This window comes from Thunnus thynnus, chromosome 17, assembly GCF_963924715.1.
Source record: "Thunnus thynnus chromosome 17, fThuThy2.1, whole genome shotgun sequence".
Taxonomy (NCBI): Eukaryota; Metazoa; Chordata; class Actinopteri; order Scombriformes; family Scombridae; genus Thunnus; species Thunnus thynnus.
The window spans coordinates 10727029-10742771 of record NC_089533.1 but is presented as its reverse complement, the minus strand read 5'-3'; the positions used below and the strand labels follow the sequence as shown (position 1 = coordinate 10742771).

Sequence of the window (15743 nt, the reverse complement as noted above, 5' to 3'; positions counted from 1 at the left end):
TAGTTCATATATTTTCCCAAAGTTTTACATGATCAGGTTGTATCATGCTTTAATCTGAAACTCACAATTATTGTGGGTATAAAAATTGTCAATGTATGAAGCAACTGTCAATTAATTAATTAAACATCCTGCATTCATCAATGCATTTTATTTAAATATATGATTTGTACATTGATAGGAAAGTGTTACCAAAATTACATTAATTCAGGAATATCGTGGTAAAACAGAAGAAGAGGTAATTAGTATTGCATGTACATAAATAATCTAAATAATTATATTTAATATATAATAATTACATGTAAAGACATTTAAAGTCACAGTTAGATGCAATATGGGCTATTATACAAAAAACCAAAACAGAATAACACTGATAACATTAACGACAACAAAACAATACTCATTGTCGTTTTTATTGTTGTTATCATTAAATGAAATTATACGTTATTAAGTCCTAGTTTTAACGCTAGATTGGGTGATGGTAGTTGACATTCAGTGATGTAAATTAAACTCCAGCAGAAGGCCGAGTTAAAAACAGGCTGCTCCCATGATATGCATATGGACTATGAATTTAACATTTTATCATCGTTTTTGTCCCTTTTTGTGTCCAAAGGTCACTTTCTGTTGTCACTATTTTCTCAGATAGCCTGTTAAATTTTCATGGTGATATAATCTGTTTTGTGCATAATTACAGACAAACGTTTTGAATATGCTTATTCTTTTATTTGACTTTGAGACATGATACAAACAAAGAGCCTGTCATCATGTGATGGTCCTCTGTTGCAGCTCTTTAGTGGTACTGCCTTCCCAGGGAGCTCACAACCACAGCCAGGAACTTCTGGAAAACTTCTTGGACCTGCGCAGTGAAGTCATTGCCCATCTTGCTAGCAACCACAATGGTCAGGCAGTCAGCCAGCAGCTGCAACACAACAAGCAGAAAACATCAACAACATGAAGGCTGGGCTGTTTTTGGAATGATTATTGATCATCTATAATAATAGTCACAGCGGTTCCATAACTCATTACCTTGAAATTATCAGGGTCCACGTGCAGTTTCTCGGAGTGCAGCACGCTCAGCTCGGCATAAGTTTCCTTGATGTTGTCCATGTTCTTCACAGCCCGGTCCAGACCGTGGAGGATAGTTGTTCCATGTTTTGCAATCATCGGGTTTCCCTTGATGGCGGCGGCGTTGTAGAGGTTTCCAAAGTTGCCGAAATACCTCTGGCACCAGGGGTAGACGACCAGACACCTGAAAAAATATTAAAGATCACAAGTGTTTAAGATTGAGATCATTTGTAGCACAAAAAAGAAAAAAAAAACATTTGTGATTCTTTGGGACACGTTGTGTTCTGACAAAGTGCATCCAAAACATAAATCCTGATCCTTAAATAGTGTCTTGTTTAGGGTGTCATAAAGATTACGTCAGTACACTCCTGTTGATGCAAAATAACAAGTACACCTCACCTGGCAAGAGCTGCAGGGCCCACAGACTCATAGTCCATCTTGGCGAAGATGTCCTGGATGGTGGCGCGCTCGAAGTCTGTCCACTCGACCATTTTGCTGACGTCTAGATTGTCCTGTGCGGATCAGTAGATGCTTTGCTTCCCGGCACCAGATGCCCCTTTTAAAGCAATCCTGCTCCCCTCCCAGAAGCATGTGACTGGATGACAGTGGGCCGGTCAAGTGCTGATTTAGGACAATGATAAGGGTATCTGCACGACTTCGATTGTTCCTGAGAAAGACAAAAATAGCTTGAGGTACAAGGTATACCCGGCAGCCCCACAGGCCCCACTATTCAACAAGGCAAAACAATACAAACTCCCACATACTCAAAATGAATTATATATAAATAATAATGCAAAGACACCTAATGTGATAAGAAGAAATAATGATGTAAAAGAAAAAAGTTTACAAAGTATCTTGAAGCTTATTTCCACTTCGTGTCATTATCTTTTGGTCAAACATGCGTAAATTGAAATGATCACAAATTGTAGGCAGAGCCACAGCCTGATATACACACATACATGATGAGCACAGTAACAAAATGCCAGCTTGTTACCCAGAGACTGCACAATAACAGCAAAAGAAACCGAGCAGGTTCCATGATCAGGACCTTTGATGCTGTCAGCGATACCGTCCTTTTTTCTGATTTCCACACTGCTCATTGAAAACAGAAACGCTCAGCCATCAGTTTGTTGATTGCAATCACCATTTCATTCATTTCAGTGTGAACAATAGTGACTACAAGTTTTTTTTTCTTCATGCAACTTCAATATAAAGCAGCACATCAAGGGTGTTTTCTGTCTCACTTGGATCAAATTGTCAAATGGTCTCTTTGAAGCTGTGCTCAGATTTTAATCATAATTTTAATATTAATATGTATATATTATGATACATATTATTATAATACACATTATCAGTATGGATCATCAATATGTATATGCTCATATGGTGGTATTTTTGCCAGTAGCTGTTCACAGACCGTGACTGTCCCGAGTGTGTCCAATATATTTTAAATAATTAGGTAGATTACTGTGTTTTAGATTGAGTGATGTAATTCAAAGAGGCTCCGGGGCCACCATATGAAGATTTTTGTTTATCTCATGGGGGCTGCAACCTAACAGGAAACGCCCTCTGCAGCCTATCTTGGAGGTGGTCTCGGGTGTGTCCATGCTTTGTTTTAACCATAAAAACCCCCCGTTGTTTGGGCTACAAAGCACTCAGCGACACTCAACCAACAGGCAAGATGACCAGTCTCACTGCTAAGGACAAAGCCAATGTCAAGGCCTTCTGGGATAAGGTATCTTCAAAGGCGGACGACATCGGTATGGATGCCATCTCCAGGTAAATATAACTTAAAACAGACTGATGTAACCTGCTCCAACACTGATGGATTCATTTACATACTCACCTTTTTAATTTTCTACCCAGGATGCTGACCGTGTACCCGCAGACCAAGACTTACTTCGCCCACTGGAATGACTTGAGCCCCGGCTCTGCCAACGTGAGGAAACACGGAAGAACTATTATGGCTGGAGTTGCTGATGCTCTGACCAAGATTGACGATCTGAAAGGAGGTCTTCTCGGCCTCAGTGAGCTGCATGCCTTCACTCTGCGAGTGGACCCTGCCAACTTCAAGGTACAGATTCAAAATCATCAATACATGATGTAGTGTGTTTCTCAGACTTTGGTTTCAAGTCTCGCGACAGGTTCATTTGTCATTAACAGGCACATAATGTCCTTGTGTACCGTGTAGATAATTCTGTTCCGTTCAAATAAAACTGCATTGTTCAATTAGGTCTATACTGTACATATGAAGAATGGAGTACAGAATGAGCAACAACTGTAACAGCAAACATCTGGGACAGATGTGTGGATGGGGAGATAAAAACTCCATATGTATAACATCTATGTGATTATCATCTTTTCACAGATTGCCTCCCACAACATCCTTGTGGTCATGGCCATCATGTTCCCCGACGACTTCACCCCTGAGGTCCATGTGGCTATGGACAAGTTCCTGGCTGCTCTGGCTCTCGCCCTGGCTGAGAAATACAGATAAACAGCTGGAGTAGAAGACGGAGACTGCAGCAAGAGCTCACTCTGCAAATAATTAATAAATGCATGACTAAAAAAAATCTTTTCTTTGTGATTATTTTAGACAACACGAGTCAACTGTGTTTCCAGTCTGTTCAACCGCACAATAAACTAGTAGAATTTCAAAATGGGGACAGTGGTAAAGTTCATATACCTTCCCAAAGTTTTACATGATCTGGTTGTATCATGCTTTAATCTTAAACTCACAGTAATTGTGGGTATAAAAACTGTCAAAGTATGAAGTAACTGTCAATTAATATTAATTAATTAACAATTAAATGTAAAGTAATCGGGTAAAGTCATAGTTACATGATCATTTGTTAATGCTGAGCATCAGGAGTTCATGTCAAATCCTGCATTAATTAATGCATTTTAGTTAAATACATGATTTGTACATTCATTATAAAGTGTTACCAAAATTCCTTTAATTCAGGAATGTCGTGGAGAAACAGAAGAGTTAATTAGTAATACATGGACATAAACAATCTAAATAATTATATTTAATATATAATAATTAAATGTAAAGACATTTGAAGTTACAGTTAGATGCAATATATGCTGTTATACAAAAAACATAAGAACAATAACAATGACAATATCAACAGCAACAAAACTATTATCATTATCGTTTTTATTGTTATTATCATTAAATGAAATATTACGTTATTTAGTCCTAGTTTTAAAACTAGATTGGGTGATGGTAGTTGACATTCAGTGATGTAAATTAAACTCCAGAAGAAGGCCAAGTTAAAAATAGGCTGCTCTCATGAAATGCACGTGGACTATCAATTTAACATTTGAACATCTTTTTCGTGGCTTTTTGTGTCCGAAGGTCACTTTTTTTGTTATCATTATTTTCTCAGATACCCTGTTAAATTTCATGGTCATATATTCTGTTTCGTTCATAATTACAGACAAACATCGTTTTGAATGTGCTTATTCTTTTATTTGACTTTGAGACATGATAAAAACAAAGAGCCTGTCATCATGTGATGGTCCTCTGTTGCAGCTCTTTAATGGTACTGCCTTCCCAGGGAGCTCACAACCACAGCCAGGAACTTCTGGAAAACTTCTTGGACCTGCGCAGTGAAGTCATTGCCCATCTTGCTAGCAACCACAATGGTCAGGCAGTCAGCCAGCAGCTGCAACACAACAAGCAGAAAACATCAACAACATGAAGGCTGAGCTGTTTTTGGAAAGATTATTGAATATCTATAATAATAGTCACAGCGGTTCCATAACTCATTACCTTGAAATTATCAGGGTCCACGTGCAGTTTCTCGGAGTGCAGCACGCTCAGCTCGGCATAAGTTTCCTTGATGTTGTCCATGTTCTTCACAGCCCGGTCCAGACCGTGGAGGATAGTTGTTCCATGTTTTGCAATCATCGGGTTTCCCTTGATGGCGGCGGCGTTGTAGAGGTTTCCAAAGTTGCCGAAATACCTCTGGCACCAGGGGTAGACGACCAGACACCTGAAAAAATATTAAAGAACACAAGTGTTTAAGATTGAGATCATTTGTAGCACAAAAAAAGAAAAAAAAAACATTTGTGATTCTTTGGGACACGTTGTGTTCTGACAAAGTGCATCCAAAACATAAATCCTGATCCTTAAATAGTGTCTTTTTTAGGGTGTCATAAAGATTACGTCAGTACACTCTTGTTGATGTAAAATAACAAGTACACCTCACCTGGCAAGAGCTGCAGGGCCCACAGACTCATAGTCCATCTTGGCGAAGATGTCCTGGATGGTGGCGCGCTCGAAGTCTGTCCACTCGACCATTTTGCTGACGTCTAGATTGTCCTGTGCGGTTCAGTAGATGCTGTGTTTCACCAGATGCACCACATACACCTTTTAAAGCAATCCTGCTCCCCTCCCAGAAGCATGTGACTGGATGACAGTGGGCCGGTCAAGTGCTGATTTAGGACAATGATAAGAGTATCTGCACCACTTCGATTGTTCCTGAGAAAGACAAAAATAGCTCGAGGTACAAAGTATACCCGGCAGCCCCACAGGCCCCATTATTCAGCAAGGGAAAACAATACAAACTCCCACAGACTCAAAATGAATTATATTTAAATGATAATGCAAAGATACCCGATGTGAAAAGAAGAAATAATGATGTAAAAGAAAAAAGTTTACAAAGTAGCTTGAAGCTTATTTCCACTTCGTGTCATTATCTTTTGGTCAAACAGGCGTAAATTGAAATGATCACAAATAGTTGTTGGCAGAGCCACAGCACGATATACACACATATATGATGAACACAGTAACAAAATGCCAGTTTGTTACCCAGAGACTGCACAATAACAGCAAAAGAAACCGAGCAGGTTCCATGATCAGGACCTTGGACAGCGACCGTAATATTTCGGAGCATATACTAGTTTGACACTGTCAGCTGTACCGTCCTTTTTTCTGATTTCCCCACTGCTCATTGTAAACAGAAACGCTCAGCCATCAGTTTGTTGATTGCAATCACCATTTCATTCATTTCAGTGTGAACAATAGTGTCTACAAGTTTTTTTTCTTCATGCAACTTCAATATAAAGCAGCACATCAAGGGTGTTTTCTGTGTCACTTGGATCAAATTGTCAAATGGTCTCTTTGAAGCTGTCTTCAGATTTTAATCATAATTTTAATATTAATATGTATATATTATAATACATATTATTATAATACATATTATCAATATGTATTATCAATAGGTGTATGCTCATATACTGGTATTATTTCCCCTTATTTGTGCCAGTAGCTGCTCATAGCCTGTGACTTGCCCGAGTGTGTCCAATATAATTTAAATAATTAGGTAGATTGCTGTGTTTTAGATTGAGTGATTTAATTTAAAAAGGCTGTGGGGCCACCATATGAAGATTTTTGTTTATCTCATGGGGGCTGCAACCTAACAGGAAACGCCCTCTGCAGCCTATCTTGGAGGTGGTCTCGGGTGTGTCCATGCTTTGTTTTAACCATAAAACCCCCCGTTGTTTGGGCTACAAAGCACTAAGCGACACTCAACCAACAGGCAAGATGACCAGTCTCACTGCTAAGGACAAAGCCAATGTCAAGGCCTTCTGGGATAAGGTATCTTCAAAGGCGGACGACATCGGTATGGATGCCATCTCCAGGTAAATATAACTTAAAACAGACTGATGTAACCTGCTCCAACACTGATGGATTCATTTACATACTCACCTTTTTAATTTTCTACCCAGGATGCTGACCGTGTACCCGCAGACCAAGACTTACTTCGCCCACTGGAATGACTTGAGCTCCGGCTCTGCCAACGTGAGGAAACACGGAAGAACTATTATGGCTGGAGTTGCTGATGCTCTGACCAAGATCGACGATCTGAAAGGAGGTCTTCTCGGCCTCAGTGAGCTGCATGCCTTCACTCTGCGAGTGGACCCTGCCAACTTCAAGGTACAGATTCAAAATCATCAATACATGATGTAGTGTGTTTCTCAGACTTTGGTTTCAAGTCTCGCGACAGGTTCATTTGTCATTAACAGGCACATAATGTCCTTATGTACAAGTGTAGACAATTCTGTTCCGTTCAAATAAAGCTGCATTGTTCAATTAGGTCTATACTGTACATATGAAGAATGGAGTACAGAATGAGCAACAACTGTAACAGCAAACATCTGGGACAGATGTGTGGATGGGGAGATAAAAACTCCATATGTATAACATCTATGTGATTATCATCTTTTCACAGATTGCCTCCCACAACATCCTTGTGGTCATGGCCATCATGTTCCCCGACGACTTCACCCCTGAGGTCCATGTGGCTATGGACAAGTTCCTGGCTGCTCTGGCTCTGGCCCTGGCTGAGAAATACAGATAAACAGCTGGAGTAGAAGACAGAGACTACAGCAAGAGCTCACTCTGCAAATAATTAATAAATGCATGACTAAAAAAAATCTTTTCTTTGTGATTATTTTAGACAACACGAGTCAACTGTGTTTCCAGTCTGTTCAACCGCACAATAAACTAGTAGAATTTCAAAATGGGGACAGTGGTAAAGTTCATATACTTTCCCAAAGTTTTACATGATCTGGTTGTATCATGCTTTAATCTTAAACTCACAGTAATTGTGGGTATAAAAACTGTCAATGTATGAAGTAACTGTCAATTAATATTAATTAATTAACAATTAAATGTAAAGTAATCGGGTAAAGTCATAGTTACATGATCATTTGTTAATGCTGAGCATCAGGAGTTCATGTCAAATCCTGCATTAATTAATGCATTTTAGTTAAATACATGATTTGTACATTCATTATAAAGTGTTACCAAAATTCCTTTAATTCAGGAATGTCGTGGAGAAACAGAAGAGTTAATTAGTAATACATGGACATAAACAATCAAAATAATTATATTTAATATATAATAATTAAATGTAAAGACATTTGAAGTCACAGTTCGATGCAATATATGATGTTATACAAAAAACATAAGAACAATAACAATGACAATATCAACAGCAACAAAACTATTATCATTATCGTTTTTATTGTTATTATCATTAAATGAAATGTTACGTTATTTAGTCCTAGTTTTAAAACTAGATTGGGTGATGGTAGTTGACATTCAGTGATGTAAATTGAACTCCAGAAGAAGGCCGAGTTAAAAATAGGCTGCTCTCATGAAATGCACGTGGACTATCAATTTAACATTTGAACATCTTTTTCGTGGCTTTTTGTGTCCGAAGGTCACTTTTTTTTTATCATTATTTTCTCAGATAGCCTGTTAAATTTCATGGTGATATAATCTGTTTCGTTCATAATTACAGACAAACAACGTTTTGAATGTGCTTATTCTTTTATTTGACTTTGAGACATGATAAAAACAAAGAGCCTGTCATCATGTGATGGTCCTCTGTTGCAGCTCTTTAGTGGTACTGCCTTCCCAGGGAGCTCACAACCACAGCCAGGAACTTCTGGAAAACTTCTTGGACCTGCGCAGTGAAGTCATTGCCCATCTTGCTAGCAACCACAATGGTCAGGCAGTCAGCCAGCAGCTGCAACATAACAAGCAGAAAACATCAACAACATGAAGGGTGAGCTGTTTTTGGAATGATTATTGAATATCTATAATAATAGTCACAGCGGTTCCATAACTCATTACCTTGAAATTATCAGGGTCCACGTGCAGTTTCTCGGAGTGCAGCACGCTCAGCTCGGCATAAGTTTCCTTGATGTTGTCCATGTTCTTCACAGCCCGGTCCAGACCGTGGAGGATAGTTGTTCCATGTTTTGCAATCATCGGGTTTCCCTTGATGGCTTCGGCGTTGTAGAGGTTTCCAAAGTTGCCGAAATACCTCTGGCACCAGGGGTACACGACCAGACACCTGAAAAAATATTAAAGAACAGAAGTGTTTAAGATTGAGAATTTTTTTAGCACAAAAAAAGAAAAAAAAAAACATTTGTGATTCTTTGGGACACGTTGTGTTCTGACAAAGTGCATCCAAAACATAAATCCTGATCCTTAAATAGTGTCTTTTTTAGGGTGTCATAAAGATTACGTCAGTACACTCTTGTTGATGTAAAATAACAAGTACACCTCACCTGGCAAGAGCTGCAGGGCCCACAGACTCATAGTCCATCTTGGCGAAGATGTCCTGGATGGTGGCGCGCTCGAAGTCTGTCCACTCGACCATTTTGCTGACGTCTAGGTTGTCCTGTGCGGTTCAGTAGATGCTGTGTTTCACCAGATGCACCACATACACCTTTTAAAGCAATCCTGCTCCCCTCCCAGAAGCATGTGACTGGATGACAGTGGGCCGGTTAAGTGCTGATTTAGGACAATGATAAGAGTATCTGCACCACTTCGATTGTTCCTGAGAAAGACAAAAATAGCTCGAGGTACAAAGTATACCCGGCAGCCCCACAGGCCCCATTATTCAGCAAGGGAAAACAATACAAACTCCCACAGACTCAAAATGAATTATATTTAAATGATAATGCAAAGATACCTGATGTGAAAAGAAGAAATAATGATGTAAAAGAAAAAAGTTTACAAAGTATCTTGAAGCTTATTTCCACTTCGTGTCATTATCTTTTGGTCAAACAGGCGTAAATTGAAATGATCACAAATAGTTGTTGGCAGAGCCACAGCACGATGTACACACATATATGATGAACACAGTAACAAAATGCCAGTTTGTTACCCAGAGACTGCACAATAACAGCAAAAGAAACCGAGCAGGTTCCATGATCAGGACCTTGGACAGCGATCGTAATATTTCGGAGCATATACTAGTTTGACACTATCAGCTGTACCGTCCTTTTTTCTGATTTCCCCACTGCTCATTGTAAACAGAAACGCTCAGCCATCAGTTTGTTGATTGCAATCACCATTTCATTCATTTCAGTGTGAACATTAGTGTCTACAAGTTTTTTTCTTCATGCAACTTCAACATGAAGCAGAACATCAAGGGTGTTTTCTGTCTCACTTGGATCAAATTGTCAAATGATCCTCTGTTAAAGCTGTGTTCAGATTTTAATCAAAATTTTATTATCAATATGTATATATTATAATACATATTATTATAATACACATTATCAATATGGATCATCAATATGTATATGCTCATATGGTGGTATTTTTGCCCTCATTTTTGCCAGTAGCTGTTCACAGACCGTGACTGTCCCGAATGTGTCCAATATATTTTAAATAATTAGGTAGATTACTGTGTTTTAGATTGAGTGATGTAATTCAAAGAGGCTCCGGGGCCACCATATGAAGATTTTTGTTTATCTCATGGGGGCTGCAACCTAACAGGAAACGCCCTCTGCAGCCTATCTTGGAGGTGGTCTCGGGTGTGTCCATGCTTTGTTTTAACCATAAAAACCCCCCGTTGTTTGGGCTACAAAGCACTCAGCGACACTCAACCAACAGGCAAGATGACCAGTCTCACTGCTAAGGACAAAGCCAATGTCAAGGCCTTCTGGGATAAGGTATCTTCAAAGGCGGACGACATCGGTATGGATGCCATCTCCAGGTAAATATAACTTAAAACAGACTGATGTAACCTGCTCCAACACTGATGGATTCATTTACATACTCACCTTTTTAATTTTCTACCCAGGATGCTGACCGTGTACCCGCAGACCAAGACTTACTTCGCCCACTGGAATGACTTGAGCCCCGGCTCTGCCAACGTGAGGAAACACGGAAGAACTATTATGGCTGGAGTTGCTGATGCTCTGACCAAGATCGACGATCTGAAAGGAGGTCTTCTCGGCCTCAGTGAGCTGCATGCCTTCACTCTGCGAGTGGACCCTGCCAACTTCAAGGTACAGATTCAAAATCATCAATACATGATGTAGTGTGTTTCTCAGACTTTGGTTTCAAGTCTCGCGACAGGTTCATTTGTCATTAACAGGCACATAATGTCCTTATGTACAAGTGTAGACAATTCTGTTCCGTTCAAATAAAGCTGCATTGTTCAATTAGGTCTATACTGTACATATGAAGAATGGAGTACAGAATGAGCAACAACTGTAACAGCAAACATCTGGGACAGATGTGTGGATGGGGAGATAAAAACTCCATATGTATAACATCTATGTGATTATCATCTTTTCACAGATTGCCTCCCACAACATCCTTGTGGTCATGGCCATCATGTTCCCCGACGACTTCACCCCTGAGGTCCATGTGGCTATGGACAAGTTCCTGGCTGCTCTGGCTCTGGCCCTGGCTGAGAAATACAGATAAACAGCTGGAGTAGAAGACAGAGACTACAGCAAGAGCTCACTCTGCAAATAATTAATAAATGCATGACTAAAAAAAATCTTTTCTTTGTGATTATTTTAGACAACACGAGTCAACTGTGTTTCCAGTCTGTTCAACCGCACAATAAACTAGTAGAATTTCAAAATGGGGACAGTGGTAAAGTTCATATACTTTCCCAAAGTTTTACATGATCTGGTTGTATCATGCTTTAATCTTAAACTCACAGTAATTGTGGGTATAAAAACTGTCAATGTATGAAGTAACTGTCAATTAATATTAATTAATTAACAATTAAATGTAAAGTAATCGGGTAAAGTCATAGTTACATGATCATTTGTTAATGCTGAGCATCAGAAGTTCATGTCAAATCCTGCATTAATTAATGCATTTTAGTTAAATACATGATTTGTACATTCATTATAAAGTGTTACCAAAATTCCTTTAATTCAGGAATGTCGTGGAGAAACAGAAGAGTTAATTAGTAATACATGGACATAAACAATCAAAATAATTATATTTAATATATAATAATTAAATGTAAAGACATTTGAAGTCACAGTTCGATGCAATATATGATGTTATACAAAAAACATAAGAACAATAACAATGACAAGATCAACAGCAACAAAACTATTATCATTATCGTTTTTATTGTTATTATCATTAAATGAAATGTTACGTTATTTAGTCCTAGTTTTAAAACTAGATTGGGTGATGGTAGTTGACATTCAGTGATGTAAATTAAACTCCAGAAGAAGGCCGAGTTAAAAATAGGCTGCTCTCATGAAATGCACGTGGACTATCAATTTAACATTTGAACATCTTTTTCGTGGCTTTTTGTGTCCAAAGGTCACTTTTTTTTTTATCATTATTTTCTCAGATAGCCTGTTAAATTTCATGGTGATATAATCTGTTTCGTTCATAATTACAGACAAACAACGTTTTGAATGTGCTTATTCTTTTATTTGACTTTGAGACATGATAAAAACAAAGAGCCTGTCATCATGTGATGGTCCTCTGTTGCAGCTCTTTAATGGTACTGCCTTCCCAGGGAGCTAACAACCACAGCCAGGAACTTCTGGAAAACTTCTTGGACCTGCGCAGTGAAGTCATTGCCCATCTTGCTAGCAACCACAATGGTCAGGCAGTCAGCCAGCAGCTGCAACACAACAAGCAGAAAACATCAACAACATGAAGGCTGGGCTGTTTTTGGAATGATTATTGATCATCTATAATAATAGTCACAGCGGTTCCATAACTCATTACCTTGAAATTATCAGGGTCCACGTGCAGTTTCTCGGAGTGCAGCACGCTCAGCTCGGCATAAGTTTCCTTGATGTTGTCCATGTTCTTCACAGCCCGGTCCAGACCGTGGAGGATAGTTGTTCCATGTTTTGCAATCATCGGGTTTCCCTTGATGGCGGCGGCGTTGTAGAGGTTTCCAAAGTTGCCGAAATACCTCTGGCACCAGGGGTAGACGACCAGACACCTGAAAAAATATTAAAGAACACAAGTGTTTAAGATTGAGATCATTTGTAGCACAAAAAAAGAAAAAAAAACATTTGTGATTCTTTGGGACACGTTGTGTTCTGACAAAGTGCATCCAAAACATAAATCCTGATCCTTAAATAGTGTCTTTTTTAGGGTGTCATAAAGATTACGTCAGTACACTCTTGTTGATGCAAAATAACAAGTACACCTCACCTGGCAAGAGCTGCAGGGCCCACAGACTCATAGTCCATCTTGGCGAAGATGTCCTGGATGGTGGCGCGCTCGAAGTCTGTCCACTCGACCATTTTGCTGACGTCTAGATTGTCCTGTGCGGATCAGTAGATGCTTTGCTTTCCGGCACTAGATTCCCCTTTTAAAGCAATCCTGCTCCCATCCCAGAAGCATGTGACTGGATGACAGTGGGCCGGTCAACCGCTGATTTAAGACAATGATAAGAGTATCTGCACGAGTTAGATTGTTTCTAAGAAAGACAAAAATAGCTTGAGGTACAAAGTATACCGCCCCACAGGGCCCCATCATTCAACAGGGCAAAACAATACAAACTTCCTCAGACTCACAATGATTCATATTTAAATAATAATGCATAGTAACCCAGTGTGATAATAAGAAGTAATGATGTAAAAGAAAAAAGTTTACAAGATATCTTGAAACTTATTTTCCCTTTGTGTCGTTATCTTTTGGTCAAACAGGCGTAAATTGAAAAGATCACAAATTGTTGGCAGAGCCACAGCCTGATATACACACATACATGATGAACACAGTAACAAAATGCCAGTTTGTCACCCAGAGACTGCACAATAACAGCAAAAGAAACCGAGCAGGTTCCATGATCAGGACCTTGGACAGCGATCGTAAAATTTCGGTTCAAATACTAGTTTGACACTGTCAGCTGTACCGTCCTTTTTCTGATTTCCCCACTGCTCATTGTAAACAGAAACGCTCAGCCATCAGTTTGTTGATTGCAATTATCATTTCATTAATTTCAGTGTGAACATTAGTGTCTACAAGTTTTTTTCTTCATGCAACTTCAACATGAAGCAGAACATCAAGGGTGTTTTCTGTCTCACTTGGATCAAATTGTCAAATGATCCTCTGTTAAAGCTGTGTTCAGATTTTAATCATAATTTTATCATCAATATGTATATATTATAATACGTGTTATTATAATACATATTATCAATGTGTATTATCAATATGTGTATGCTCCTATGGTGGTATCATTTGCCCTTATTTTTGCCAGTAGCTGCTCACAGACCGTGACTGCCTCGAGTGTGTCCATATCTATATTATGTACCACATTATGTAACACAATATGTGTTAAATAATTAGGTAGATTACTGTGTTTTAGATTGGGTGATGTAATTCAAAGAGGCTCTGGGGCCACCATATGAAGATTTTTATCTCATGGGGGCTGCAACCTAACAGGAAACGCCCTCTGCAGCCTATCTTGGAGGTGATCTCGGGTGTGTCCATGCTTTGTTTTAACTATAAAACCCCCCCATTGTTTGGGCTACAAAGCACTAAGCGACACTCAACCAACAGGCAAGATGACCAGTCTCACTGCTAAGGACAAAGCCAATGTCAAGGCTTTCTGGAATAAGGTGTCTTCAAAGGCGGACGAAATCGGTATGGATGCCATCTCCAGGTAAATATAACTTAAAACAGACTGATGTAACCTGCTCCAACACTGATGGATTCAATTACATACTCACCTTTTTCATTTTCTACCCAGGATGTTGATCGTCTACCCGCAGACCAAGACTTACTTCGCCCACTGGAAGGACTTGAGCCCCGGATCTGCCAACGTGAGGAAGCACGGAAGAACTATCATGGCTGGAGTTGCTGATGCTCTGACCAAGATCGACGATCTGAAAGGAGGTCTTCTCGGCCTCAGTGAGCTGCATGCCTTCACTCTGCGAGTGGACCCTGCCAACTTCAAGGTGCAAATTAAAAATCATCAATACATGATGTAGTGTGTTTCTCAGACTTTGGTTTCAAGTCTCGCAACACGTTCATTTGTCATTAACAGGCACATAATGTCCTTGTGTACAAGTGTAGATAATTCTGTTCCGTTCAGATAAACCTGCATTGTTCAATTAGGTCTATACTGTACATATGAAGAATGGAGTACAGAATGAGCAACAACTGTAACAGCAAACATCTGGGACAGATGTGTGGATGAGGAGATAAAACCTCCATATATCTAACATCTATGTGATTATCATCTTTTCACAGATTGCCTCCCACAACATCCTTGTGGTCCTGGCCATCATGTTCCCCGACGACTTCACCCCTGAGGTCCATGTGGCTATGGACAAGTTCCTGGCTGCTCTGGCTCTGGCCCTGGCTGAGAAATACAGATAAACAGCTGGAGTAGAAGACGGAGACTGCAGCAAGAGCTCACTCTGCAAATAATTAATAAATGCATGAATTAAAAAAAAAAAACTTTTGTGATTATTTTAGACATCAGGAGTAAACTGTGTTTCCAGTCTGTTAAACGGGACAATAAACTAGTAGAATTTCAAAATGGGGACAGTCGTAAAGTTCATATATTTTCCCAAATATTTATATGATCAGGTTGTATCATGCTTTGACTATCTATTAAACGCAAACTAATCACGTAAATGTATAGTGACTTAGTCATTTGTTAATGCTGAGCATCAGGAGTTCATGACACATTCTGCATTACTGAATGCATTTTAGTTAAATATAATATGTGTACCTTCATTATAAGTGTTACCAAAATTACGTTAATTCAGGAATATCGTGGTAAAACAGAAGAAGTGGTAATGCGTAAATAATTAATTATTTTGAAGTAAACAAACAAACACACTCACACACACACAAACACACACACACACACACACACATATAATTATTGTGTGTATATAGATAATAT

At 39.1% G+C, this 15743-nt stretch overlaps 8 protein-coding genes across 9 annotated transcripts; 4 read left to right on the top strand and 4 right to left on the bottom strand.

Annotated features, from left to right (window-relative positions):
• Positions 1-698: 698 nt before the first annotated feature.
• LOC137168256 (hemoglobin subunit beta) lies at positions 699-1623 on the bottom strand. Its single transcript, XM_067570779.1, has 3 exons — positions 1462-1623; positions 1024-1246; positions 699-916 (listed from the first exon to the last, which is right to left on the bottom strand). Exons 1-3 carry the CDS (start codon positions 1551-1553, stop codon positions 788-790), a joined length of 444 nt encoding a protein of 147 aa, XP_067426880.1. The 5' UTR covers positions 1554-1623; the 3' UTR covers positions 699-787.
• Positions 1624-2704: 1081 nt separating this feature from the next.
• LOC137201172 (hemoglobin embryonic subunit alpha-like) lies at positions 2705-3644 on the top strand. The gene is made up of 3 exons (XM_067616088.1): positions 2705-2841; positions 2929-3136; positions 3431-3644. The coding sequence occupies exons 1-3, from the start codon at positions 2744-2746 to the stop codon at positions 3557-3559; spliced, it is 435 nt and encodes a 144-aa protein (XP_067472189.1). The 5' UTR covers positions 2705-2743; the 3' UTR covers positions 3560-3644.
• An 874-nt stretch (positions 3645-4518) lies between these two features.
• Positions 4519-5422, bottom strand: LOC137168278 (hemoglobin subunit beta). The gene is made up of 3 exons (XM_067570801.1): positions 5283-5422; positions 4844-5066; positions 4519-4736 (listed from the first exon to the last, which is right to left on the bottom strand). The coding sequence occupies exons 1-3, from the start codon at positions 5372-5374 to the stop codon at positions 4608-4610; spliced, it is 444 nt and encodes a 147-aa protein (XP_067426902.1). The 5' UTR covers positions 5375-5422; the 3' UTR covers positions 4519-4607.
• A 1172-nt stretch (positions 5423-6594) lies between these two features.
• LOC137201083 (hemoglobin embryonic subunit alpha-like) lies at positions 6595-7516 on the top strand. The gene is made up of 3 exons (XM_067615959.1): positions 6595-6717; positions 6805-7012; positions 7308-7516. The coding sequence occupies exons 1-3, from the start codon at positions 6620-6622 to the stop codon at positions 7434-7436; spliced, it is 435 nt and encodes a 144-aa protein (XP_067472060.1). The 5' UTR covers positions 6595-6619; the 3' UTR covers positions 7437-7516.
• An 878-nt stretch (positions 7517-8394) lies between these two features.
• Positions 8395-9307, bottom strand: LOC137168297 (hemoglobin subunit beta-2-like). The gene is made up of 3 exons (XM_067570823.1): positions 9160-9307; positions 8720-8942; positions 8395-8612 (listed from the first exon to the last, which is right to left on the bottom strand). Exons 1-3 carry the CDS (start codon positions 9249-9251, stop codon positions 8484-8486), a joined length of 444 nt encoding a protein of 147 aa, XP_067426924.1. The 5' UTR covers positions 9252-9307; the 3' UTR covers positions 8395-8483.
• Positions 9308-10459: 1152 nt separating this feature from the next.
• On the top strand, positions 10460-11388 carry LOC137167911 (hemoglobin embryonic subunit alpha-like). The gene is made up of 3 exons (XM_067570258.1): positions 10460-10595; positions 10683-10890; positions 11186-11388. The coding sequence occupies exons 1-3, from the start codon at positions 10498-10500 to the stop codon at positions 11312-11314; spliced, it is 435 nt and encodes a 144-aa protein (XP_067426359.1). The 5' UTR covers positions 10460-10497; the 3' UTR covers positions 11315-11388.
• Positions 11389-12273: 885 nt separating this feature from the next.
• Positions 12274-14695, bottom strand: LOC137167909 (hemoglobin subunit beta). 2 transcript variants are annotated; one of them, XM_067570255.1, is made up of 4 exons: positions 14557-14695; positions 13037-13258; positions 12599-12821; positions 12274-12491 (listed from the first exon to the last, which is right to left on the bottom strand). In XM_067570255.1, exons 2-4 carry the CDS (start codon positions 13126-13128, stop codon positions 12363-12365), a joined length of 444 nt encoding a protein of 147 aa, XP_067426356.1. In that variant the 5' UTR covers positions 13129-13258; positions 14557-14695; the 3' UTR covers positions 12274-12362. The 2 variants fall into 2 exon arrangements, with proteins under 2 accessions (XP_067426356.1, XP_067426357.1); XM_067570256.1 differs by lacking the exon at positions 14557-14695 and having other exon boundaries at positions 13037-13417.
• On the top strand, positions 14392-15208 carry LOC137167910 (hemoglobin embryonic subunit alpha-like). Its single transcript, XM_067570257.1, has 3 exons — positions 14392-14489; positions 14577-14784; positions 15080-15208. The coding sequence occupies exons 1-3, from the start codon at positions 14392-14394 to the stop codon at positions 15206-15208; spliced, it is 435 nt and encodes a 144-aa protein (XP_067426358.1).
• Positions 15209-15743: the final 535 nt, after the last annotated feature.